We start from the raw sequence: 12065 nt of genomic DNA, 5'->3' as shown, positions 1-12065 counted from the left end.
CACAGTACAGTACAAACATTACATTTATTTAAAAAAAACTGTTTCTTATCATATCATCTTTTGCATGATTGGTCTGTCAGATCATATAATTGTTGCGCCACGGAAATCATTTTTTTCCACTGTCACCCGTTTCTACCATCCTAACGTCAAATACGTGAATTGGAGCGACGCCTAGGGGTTAGACAGTGAAATTGCCTGAAGAGAATGTCCATGTATCTTTTTTAACCCCCATAGCTCAATATCTGAGCAGACAAAATGACTCCATAGATAGGAGTCAACTTCGCATGGAGCCAATTTTCTACCCATTCCACGCACACACAGGCAAGCTGCTAAAATGAAAAACTAAAACACACATGCACAAGGACCAGGATCATACTGCCACCAAAACCTGCAGCAGAGCGCTAGAAGAGGGTAGGACCTTCATACCACACACCAAGAGCCCTGATGAAAATGAAACCTTCTTCATCTAGAGAACATACACAATGTGTACAATGAGTAACATACACATGCATGTGCTGTTAGGATTTTTTTCGTGTTTATGTGTAATAGAAAAATTTGTATGGGTTTGAAATAAATAGGGTTATAACGACAGCTGCAACCATTTGTCTGGAGACAGTGAGTTGATAGGTAAAACTGACACAAAAAAAAGAGAGGGAGAGAGAAGGACACAAATACCAAGACAAGACAAACACTGGCTCAACAATGCAACACATCCTGCCTCTCGTTCAGAATTAACCCGTGGACTGCTGTGTTTGAGCAGGGTGCCCGTGGGTGAGAATGGGCCTGTTTGTCTACCCTGGGATTAGTCAACATCCTCAACACAAACAATCGCCTGGGCAGCAAGACGGAGGGGAAACTCACACCGGGGCAGCTGCAGTCTCACTACGCCTTTATACCCTTTGATGTCCACAGGACAGACCTGATAATGAAGGCACTAACATCTTAATCCCTTTTAATTGCTCTGGACTAGTAAAGTGTCAGAGTCTCACTTTTTACAAACTTTTTACAAACTTTATGAACAACACAGTAGGTGTGTAGTCGTTTTTTTTAATCCTGAATTTAGTAGCTTCTCTGCAAAGGGTCATATAATGTTGTTATTGGTATAATATTATCAGGTGGTCCGTGGTCTGTGACATGGTGCCCCATAAGTCACTCAGCCACTTATTATTTAGTATATGACCCTTGCATGCGCATGACACACACGTACACACACACAGAACAGGTGCAGTGAAAGTGTTCCTTTTATACCGTGCGGTTGCTAGGAGGACCCGAAAGAGCACATTAACACTACAGGCCCGAGCATTCACTCAAGCAGCCATGAAGCCATCAAGCCACCCTCCCCCGACTCCTTTGCCTGCTTCCCCAGGGCCAGACACCCAGGCATCTGTCTCAGGCCGCAGCTCGCACCTCCCCACCTTCAGGCACTGTCTGGCCTCCACATGCAGGCCCTAAATCAGAGTCCAAGGAGAAGGCAGACAGGACCCCCACACCACTGCATCACAAGGCCATATTGTGACATTTGAGTGTCGTTTTAACAAGGTCTCGGTGTAGAGCCTGCACCCTTATCTTCTACTCAGGAAACATCCAGGCCACACTCTGTCTGGGCTGGACACGTCACTATTTCAAAGATTCAAGTGTCAAGCTTGTTTATTCTCAGCCCAGCCATATACAAGAACATAGAGGGTTGAAATGGCCCTTTCTGGAGCAAATGGTGCAACGCTTCTTCCAAATTTAAAACGTCCATATTCATAAAAGGTTTTCTTTTGGTCATTTGTGCAAATAAAATGTTGTTTTCAGCTATAAGACAGATTCACATGTACTGTACACAGCTGTCCATAATGCAAATGCGTCAAATGAAAGCCCAGAGCTAAAGTGGATTGCCTCTCTCAGACCTAATTGCCCTGTTGCCACAAGGCTTTCCTACCGAAGGTTCACCACTTGTTCAGCTCCCCCCTTTCTCCAGCCTCTGCTCCACCAAAGTGAAACCGGCGCGCTTGTTTGTGCCTGTCGCTTTGTCCCTCTCGTCCGACCCAGCATGTCCCTCTATAACCCCTTATCAGCCTGGCAAAGATCAAAGACCTCATGCTGATCCCGATCAGGTATTACCCCTCCTCACCGGTACTCCCTCCCAGCAATGTGGTCCTGTGTTGCCTACACTGTGTGCCTGTGGGCACTTTGGCCTTTCCTCTTCTTATCTACAAAAAGAGAGAGAATGGCAGGGGCAAAGTGAGTTTGCTCTGAGCATCTGGATAAGGTGCCTTGTTTTTAAACTCATGTTCACATACCTGAGGTTTTTACGGTAACACTTGTGGTTAACACAGTTCAGCAAAGTTCTGACTTTTTCTTTCAAGGAATTAGTCCACTCCAGCGACCCTGAGCATCCTTCTGGACCTCCCTAGATGATTAACTATTACCTCTCTCACAGCTTTCCTAATGGACTTAAGGTTGTTACATTAGTTCCCTGTCATTTTCTCAAGTGCTGATGTCTGACAAGCACACCTGCACAGCACAGTGTCATGCAAATGTTTTAAAACGCACATTCAGGCCGCACCAATGTGCATTCACGAATGGACGTAAAGTCTCAAAGGCGCTGTGCACGTGAGATGAAGGGAACAGTCGCCCGGCGGGAGACAAAGCCAGGGATGAGAGGGGTCCTGCGAGTCGGACTGCTGAAACCAGGAACCACACAAAGGCCGGACAGTCCCCTTCACCTCCCAATGGAGCTGGTATTTCACACCGGCCTGTGAACAGCCATTCAATCAAACTACTGTTTAACCTGACCCCTGTCACACACAGAGACTGAGAAGAGGCTGAAGAAAGTAGCAGCTGACCTGTCTTCTTCTTTCACATCTTGTGAACCACGTGACATTACTATGAAACGCAGATGTTGGGTTTTCGTGATTCGATTTTATCACCAAACCACGTGTTTTACAACAAATCTCTCGAAACAAGACTCAAAAGACGTCTGCAATGGGTGGCCCTGTGAACAGGCCAGGATAGATTTGACCATTTTGATCAAATTGCTCCACCGGGATTCTAAGGTCTTCCTGAGTGAACAGCCCCATGGCCAGAGTTTTCTCAGGGGGTAGTTTAATGCGGCGACCTCTGCCTCCTTCCTTCTCTGCACTGGACTGCCCCACCTCTTTACCTATCCCGCAGCCTGGATCAAGGTATTGCGGGGAGGCGAATATCAAACAGACGCAGGCCTTTGATGTGCAGCCAAACAGAAACGGAGATTTGAGTCAAGTCGTAACAGCTTATTTGTCCCCTTTAGTCATTCATGGGATGCTTGCTGAATGTGTATGCCTTCAAAGGCTTGTGCCGTGGTGGGCCGTGTGTGTGTGTGTGTGTGTGTGTGTGAGACAGTAACCACGCTCGCTCTGAGAATGCCCTGACCCGCTTGGTTAGAGGGTCTGAAGGAAGAAGGCCATCTGGCTTCCTGCTCCTTGGGATTCGATATTGATTTATTGGCCGTGCACGCGAAGATAGGGGAGACGGCAGATGCCGGGAGCGCTGAGCCTCTTCTGCCACCACCCCCCCCACAGACAATGGCCTGTACCCCGGTAACGTAGTTTCATGTCCCATTCACAATTGAAATGTTCTGCAGCACTAAAGTGAACAGGCCTCTGGCCTAAAATTAATATCCGATGATGAGCTGATCCATTCCCAGTAAGATCATGCATCATGTGAAGGAAGGCCTTCTCTTTACCTTTGGTTTGATGTTTTGTTTGTTGTTTGTTTTGTTCTTGTCCTTCATCTAATCTCATCCTGCTGTTCTCCCCTCCTCCATAGCTGGGATGCTGATAATGAGGTGAAAACTTTACTGCTGCTGTCTCCAGGCCTCGCACCAATGTGTGAGCAGACTGATGCTGCTGCAGCTTGGCGCCCCCTATGGGCTGAATGCAGCCTAGACATTTTAAAGGGTGGGGTGGGATTTATTTCACATGGACCTCTGTTCCTCTGACCAAATGCATGTGCAGATGAATTAAGAGATTTCAATCTGAGGGAGCGGCTCGGTTCTCGAGAGAAAGCCACGTCCCCAGCCATCCCACACTACTGAGATCATTCACTTCAAAGCGGGACATGGACAACAGGCTTGCGCATGTGTATTTCATGCAGTGCATGACAATGCACTCTGTCTCCAGCAGCATCCTCTGTCTCGGGCCTGGGGACACAGAGGCCAGCAGACAAGGGGAGGGGCTCCCGTTTACACCCATGCAGCAAGAGGGGTCAGTCAAGGAGAGGGCTCTATTTACCTCAGGAAGAAGCCGGTGCCCTATCTCAGACAATTGTTGTTAAGGTGCAGGAGTGTGAGACTGTGAAGAAGATCGAGAGGGGAAAGGGGGCTTGGATGGGTCAGTTGGAGACATTGTGGCATCATGTGCCATGTGCCACTATTAAATCTTCCCTAATTGATAAGGGGGAGGGGGCAACAAGAGAGCACACTTCACACCACCAATCTTTCAAGAGCGTCAGCCCATTACCTTGTATTAGGAGTTCCACGCATATGACAGAGAGATCAAAGAACTGTTCCTGGGCCACTCAGAGGACAGTCTTTTATTGCTCCCGTGATCAGAAAAAACAGACTGTAGTCCTGGCACAGTGACATTGACCACTGGACCGGCCTTCCCCCGAAACTGGCCATTTTTTAGCCTTTTTTTGGTTTAAAAAAAACCAAATGTACTCTGCCTGGCTCGTGGCACAATCACATTCCAGCATGTTTAAAGATGCCAGTTTGAAAGTTGTGGTAACTGTGGATTTGGTTTCATTGCAGTTCTTTCACCTTGTTCAACCCCGTCCTGCCCCCAGCAGTGGTCCTTCTTTTGAACCGGCTGTCATTTCCTCTCCAAGGCTCTGTTATTCTAGTAGCCTTTGTGAAAGAGCACAGTGGCTGAGCCACAGACAGGGTGGAGCTGGGAGGTGTGTGTGTGGGTGGGGGTGGGTCTCTTCACAATCAGCTGCACGCTTGACTAGCAGGTAGAGACTGAGAAAAAACAAGCCACGCAGGTCCAGACAGGAAAAGAGCAAAGGGGGTTTGCACACTGTATTTGATTGCTTGTCTGTTGAAATAAAAAGCTCCAAGAAAACATACATGGCAGCTGATTTACTGTAAAGATACATGCACACATAATTAATAAAAGTATTTGTTTTTTTTTTTGTTAAAAAAAAAAAAACATAATCCTTGCATTCTCTAATAATTAAGTTATTCACCTAGTAATATGTAATAATGTACTGTATGCTAAGTAGAATGTAATGTAGTTAAGTGGGTATTGTACAACATTTACTAGTTACCATAGCACAATTTTATGTAATAATACATTAGTCACACATTCAGTACACAATGATTAAACTAATAATAAAAATAAAAAAACTTGTGAGACACATTTGTTACACTTCAGGGGTTTTCCTCAATACTGGAGTGAATGATAAAGACAGTTTTTAGTGACGATCGGCAGAGACGTGATCACAGGGCGCCCCCTAGTAACGATCACCGTTACAAAAATCCTGCAGCTCGTAAAATTAAATCGTAGTCTGAACAGGACAATTTATTGGAAAAAAAAGAATATGGTTGTTATATGTTTGCTATTTAAATTCTTCTATGCAACTTCTCAGAACTAACGCCACTAGTGGAGTGGTGACGGCATTATAAAAAAAAACCTTCACTGTCAATCTTTATGTAGGCACTGTCCCGGGGACGCGAGAATGATAATGCAACATACATGAGGTTGTATGCGGCCTCGTATCGAAACACACAAGCAAGTTTGAACACCCGACCACGGCGCCGCTCACAGGGCAATAAGGTGGGATTCACTAAACACATACTGCCATCTACTGGACACATGACTTCACAACAGAATTATTCAATCAAGAAAGAAAATGGGGAAAAAACGAGCTAATTAGAATAGTTCAGAATAAGAAATGTTTTATTATCATTTCATGAGTAATGCAACTAAACTGAAACAATGCAATGACGAAAATCATACAACATTAAAACCTATACCAAGAAAAGTGAAAGAGTGTAAAACATAAATCAATACCAATAAAACCAATTAAGATCAATAAACAAATGTCAGTATCTGTAAAACAAGAGAACTAAATTTGAAAGTGAAGTGATTGTCATTGTGAAACGAAATGTGTCCTGCTTTTAACCCATCACCCTTGGTGAGCAGTGGGCGCCCAGGGCACTTCATTAGGGGCACCTTGGCAGTTCGGGATTTGAATTATGGGTGATTATTTCCTTACCCGCTTGGCCACTGCTGTCCACTAAATGCAGAACAAAAAGACTGAACCACAACTTCATTCCTTACAGCTGTTTATTAAAGAGCAAAAGACATTTAGCCAAGCATTTTGCATTAACAGATCTGATGGTCCAGGGAAAGAAGCTGTTGTTCAGTCTTCTGCATTTCAAGTTCCTGTAGCACCTCCCAAGCTCAGCTTTGGTACAGACTGACATAAATCAGGATTTAGTTCGGGCAGGCAACCTGATGTAGACAATGTGTAGAGGGTGCCACTTTCACCATTCTACGTCTTAATAAAATAAAGGCCTTTGAATCCTTTTTGTGGCCTTCTCCTAACATATGCCACTCTGTAACATTTTCAAAAGTATGCATAGTGTACATTTAAAACTTACTGAATAATTGACCACAAGCTCTTTTAAAGAGTAAATGTGCCCCTCTTAATTCTCCTCATATCTTGACACAGTCCTAACAATAGACTTATAAAAAAATGCCAATTATTTGAGAAACAGATTTATAGGACACATAACTTTTCACATACAGTTTTCTGTGTTGTAGAAACACATTTAAACCTTGGTTCATGTCAGTCACCCTTAATATTTTGTTGGCTGGTTTAGCATATATTTCCATTTGCATTTACACCATTTAGGGGTTCCACTTGAAGACACTCAGTGTCTTGCTCAGGGACAAAATGGTAGTAAATGGGGTTTGAATCTGCAACTGTATTGCTCTCTATGCTACCACCACCCCCAAAATGGAGAAATGTAAAAAAAACTGCAATTTTTATAATGTTCAGAAAGCCAATTGTAACTGTAAACCACGTATATTTGCTTATAGGTTGAAATAATTTGCGTTCAACGATCAGCTGACGCCCATGTCCCCGCCCACATGAAATAGCCACGCCCTCCGCTGGTTAAAAACACAGCCGGGCATCCGGCATAAACAACCACGGTGCCCCTGATCTACAGATGCAAGCCGCGAGTGTATTTCTGCCTTGTAGGTTTATTTGTTAATTCGTTGGTTAGATGAGGTGACAGGAAATGATGGCAACTGTTAAAAAGGACGAGCGACTGACGAGTTCTCAGGGCTTCATGTGCGTCGGGTTCGCGGGTGTCTTCAGTAAAACTGTTACCTCGCCCTTAGAAGTTGTGAAGATTTTGAGCCAGGTGGGGACGTTTCACTGCAAACGAGGTTTTGTGCAGAGTTTCCTGCTCGTCTATCAGAAGGAAGGTCTGCGCGCGTTCTGGAAGGGGAACTTGGTTTCCTGCCTGCGCCTGTTTCCGTACAGCGCCATCCATCTGGCCACATATAAGAAGTAAGTACCTATGTGGAATGTGGAAATTGCGATGAATCGGCTGATGTTTGAAGCGTTGTTTCCATCGATGAGAGGATTCACAATGCTCAATGTTTATCATGGTCACGTCTCTGTTTGAAATGTTTTCGGTAGTAAAATTTTGTGAAGCCATAACTGCGTGATGGCTTGGCGGGGTCCGCTTTTAATTTTTTTTTATTCAAAATTCATGCACCGAAAAAAAAAAACATTCGAGTTGTCAACTTCCGGTGAAGTTTATTTCAGTTCACATGAGGGGAAGTGGTGACGAAATCACGCCTTCAGTTTTTGTCCAATCAGAATCCTCGGTGCGTCTCGACTCAGTGACGAGTTAGCAGCGATCACGTGGCTTACTGTGCGCATGCGTGAATAAAACCTGAGCGCCTCAGAACACCGTGTACCGCTCTTCCAGGAACATCTGAAATATGGACTTTCCTCCACGTGACGTGGCTTAATGGCACACTGCTTTTGTGTTCAACACAGCTTTATATATTATATAAAGGGGGATACGCACATTTTTCCCGAACCAAGAACATGATGGGCACATCTAGCAAGAATGTTTCACGTTTAGCATATCAATTTTACAAATTTAGAATGAATTATTGTGGTCTACAATGGGATATGTTATAGAATGAAAAATATTTCATTTTCCATGTTTTTTTTCCCCAAACTGTCTTTTCATAATGTGTGCCTACACCAAGTGAGACAAAAGAGACAAATCCTTACATTACTTATTATTTTAAAATGGTAAATAAGGTATAGGTTGATGGTAAGTGCTGTATACACATCAGTACCAAATATGGGCACAATGCAAAACTCAAATCCCCCCATCCTCCCCGGTTGTTGTTTTTATTGACAGGATCATTCACCTTCATATGGATGAATTGGGACATATATCCCAGTGGTGTGCTATCGTGGCAGGAGGCACGGCTGGCATATCTGCAGCTCTTGTTACGTATCCGCTGGAGGTGGTCGAGACGAGGCTCATCGCTCAAAACTCTCACGAGTCCAAATACAGGGGGCTGCTGCATACACTGTCCAGTATTTACCGCAACGAGGGCATCTTGGCACTCTACAGGGGATTCTCCCTCACTGTTATAGGTATGCCATCAGAATCCAAGTGCTCTACACGTACTCAAGTGTTTATTTTTGAGTAGTTGAACACTATTACTGACATCACTAGGCTTTTGTGTGCCTCTTCTTGGTAATGAATTACAGTTGCATTTGTTCCATTTTGTAGGCATGTTGGTGCACAAGGTGTATTATGAAGAGATTAAAATTAAATGATTGTATTGAGTTTGTTTTCCATCAGGTGCAGTTCCTTTCTCTATTGGCTGCTATGCAGTCTACATCAACCTGGAAAAACTGTGGCAGGAGCGGCATTTTCGTTTCTCCTCTCTGCAAAACTTCATAAATGGTTGCCTAGCAGCTGGAGTGGCACAGACGCTCTCCTTCCCATTTGAAACGGTGAAAAGGAAAATGCAGGTGAGAAATCATTCAAATACCACATATATCATATGTACGTTATGTAAATGTAACGTGGATTTTTTTTCATGAAACATGCAATGTTGTGGCTTTTGTGCACTGATGTATTGTTATGTCTTGATTTATATTGCATGGTTGTTGCCACCAAAATAGCCTTGCGTAATCAATGCATTGACTCCACATGCATGGACTCCTCTGAAGGCATGCTGTGGTATGTGGTACCAAGACGTCAGCTCAGCCCGTGGTGCCTCCACAAATTTGACTTGTTTTTCCAGCACATACCATAGATGCTCAATTGGATTGAGACCTGGAGAGTTATACGTCAACACCTCAAAAACCTTATTTTTCAAACCAATTTTGCAGTGTGGCAGGGCACATTATCGCTTTGAAGTAGGTCAATGCCTTCAGGGAATACGGTTTCCATGAATGGGGTGTAATTGGTTAGTTAGGTGTTATATGTCAAAGTAATATCAACGTAAATGCAAGAACCAAGGTTTCTCAGCAGCATATTGGCCAAAACATCATATCGCCTATGCCGGTTTGCCTTTTCCCTGGTGCCATGTTTTTTCCCAGAAAAGCAATGGACATGTACTTTTACATCACATGTGATGTAAAAGACACAAGGGCACGTTTTTCCATTGCTTCATGGTCTAGTTTTGAGGTTAGTATGGGCAATCAAGTTATATACACCATATACAACATACATTGTGTTATGACACCTTCCTTTTTCAACTAGCATTAAACTTTTTCAGCAATTAGAATTTAGATTCTGTTGGACTGGTCATTCCAGACCAGCCTGTGCACCCCATGTAGAGCTGCAGTTCACTAGCTTCTAATATACCCCACCCACTGCCTAATATACACCCACACTGCAACAAGACAATCGCTATTATTCACCTCACCTGTCAGTGGACTGAATAACTGGTCTGTCTTCAGTTGCAGGACAACTTCTTACCAGTCATTACATTTCACCCTTTAATGTGTACTTACTGCCCACTGTCCCCATCCAAATAGATACACAATTCATCTATTTAAGTATGAATTCAAACAGAAAGTATTATGTTAATAAACCTTATCCTTTTGAGTGTGTGTAGCTTTATATTACATGCCAAAATGTACAAGAACTGTAGATGGAAGGTCCTGAAATATCTGTAGCAGCTGAGAACGCTGGCCATGTTCAGGTTCTGTATGGCTGTACATGAATTGTCTAAAGATAGCAAACAAATACCATTCAGCAAACTTGTCGCTGTGCTGCTGGGCAAATTACTAACTGGATGTTCTTGCTCACATGCTTTTGTAAAACTTTGCATGCAAATGCATGTTGATACACAACCTTGCAGCCAAGGAAACAGCCTGCTCTGCTGAGGCGTGCACAGTTTAAGACAAAGGTTTCTGTGGAAACTGACAGTATACTGGAGAGCCATAAACAGTGTCGGGATTTAAAATAACCAGAGCAGGGGTAAGAAGGGGATGGTCAGCTGAGGTTTTCTGTCCTCTGTGATTTGTAATGGTGGTACAGAGCTGCTTTGGAAGAGTTTATTTCAGAGAGGAGGTTGTGCCAGGACTACTGGCTAATTAATAAGTTGTGAGTCAGATGAGAACTAAATGAGAATTTTGGGGATATAAGTGAATTAGCTGCTGAATTTGTCCTGCATTTTAATATTTTTGTCTTTGGAAGAAGACCAAAGAAGGCATTTAAATGTTAAATACCTATTTCAGGCCCAGAGTGCCCGGTTGCCACATTATGGGGGCGTGGATGTCCACTTCAGTGGGATGATTGACTGCTTCAGACAGGTCATCAAAACCAAAGGTGTCTTGGCCTTGTGGAGTGGGTTCACCGCCAATTTGGTAAAGGTAAGGTTTGTCTGTATGAGTCCCCAGAATAAGTGATGCATCAAAAATATTGGTTACCCTTCACGTTACCTCTGAACCCAGCCACTGGGGTTGCATGTCTCAGTGTATTTCTTGGTGCCAGTACCAATCCCGGTAAATGGGGTGGGCCGAATGCCATTCCTGATATAATCCTTCCATTCCCATTTATCCAGGCATGAGTGCGGCACCACAAAATACACTGTCATAAATATTTAATTTATCTAATGTTTTTTTCTTTCTTTATAGATTGTCCCCTATTTTGGTCTTCTTTTTACCTGCTGTGAGGCATGTAAGCTTCTCTGTCTGTATAGGAATGGCTATATTGTGTCACCACTGAGTTATAAGCTCACACCAGGTGTGGACCAGAGCCTGGGTCCTCTTGAGCTGCAAGAGCTGAAACGGTACCAAAAAAACAGGAAGCTTCAGTCACATAATTCTTCCATGGGCAACCGTTGGTAAAAGTATATCAATGAACTATATTTGCAATTGAACTCTCAGTGCCAAAGTGGAACTTACTAGTTTTCCGTACTTATGTATGGAAAACATACATGCCAACATTACAGTGGTTTATGGGTGCATTCTGCACTTATCATATTAGCTTATATAACATAGCTTCAAAGATTCATATCACCCGGGTTGCAAACATGAATTGCTCAATTTGGGTCAATTTGAAAAAAAAAAATGTTTCTCAGGCCTATCTACTTAAGCCCCCAAATTAGTGCTTGATTTATTATATTTTGTATTAGGGGGTGTTTTGGGCTTGGTCTTGAAAGTGGCACATTTACATTACAGATGTTGAATGCACTGATACATGAGTGCAAGATGTAATTTACAAGGTTAGTAAAGGATTGTTTTTATAGTGTTTTTTATATGCTTTTTGCAATAATTTCATGCCATATTTTATTTCATAGTTAATAGCACTTTTCATAATTAGAATGGTGTACTGTAGGTTCCCTACAGTGGATTAGCACTCCAGTATCTGACTGTTAAATGATACAATATTCTTTTTGAGCCATCCCAGAACTTTATTTATTTTTGCCATGTATTATTTCAAATAGATTAATGCCTTTCATTGGTTTTAATGGATTTGAAACATTAAAACTATTTGGCCAGTGCTACCTATTGTCCTGAGTATTTCTTTA

The 12065-nt window shown here is 43.1% G+C and overlaps 1 protein-coding gene across 1 annotated transcript; it reads left to right on the top strand.

Annotated features, from left to right (window-relative positions):
- Positions 1–7141: 7141 nt before the first annotated feature.
- slc25a43 (solute carrier family 25 member 43) lies at positions 7142–12041 on the top strand. The gene is made up of 5 exons (XM_028960164.1): positions 7142–7551; positions 8426–8667; positions 8879–9051; positions 10771–10905; positions 11170–12041. The coding sequence occupies exons 1-5, from the start codon at positions 7277–7279 to the stop codon at positions 11380–11382; spliced, it is 1038 nt and encodes a 345-aa protein (XP_028815997.1). The 5' UTR covers positions 7142–7276; the 3' UTR covers positions 11383–12041.
- The last annotated feature ends 24 nt before the right edge of the window (positions 12042–12065 follow it).

Source organism: Denticeps clupeoides, chromosome 18 (assembly GCF_900700375.1).
Source record: "Denticeps clupeoides chromosome 18, fDenClu1.1, whole genome shotgun sequence".
NCBI lineage: Eukaryota > Metazoa > Chordata > Actinopteri > Clupeiformes > Denticipitidae > Denticeps > Denticeps clupeoides.
This window is presented reverse-complemented; position numbering and strand designations above follow the sequence as displayed.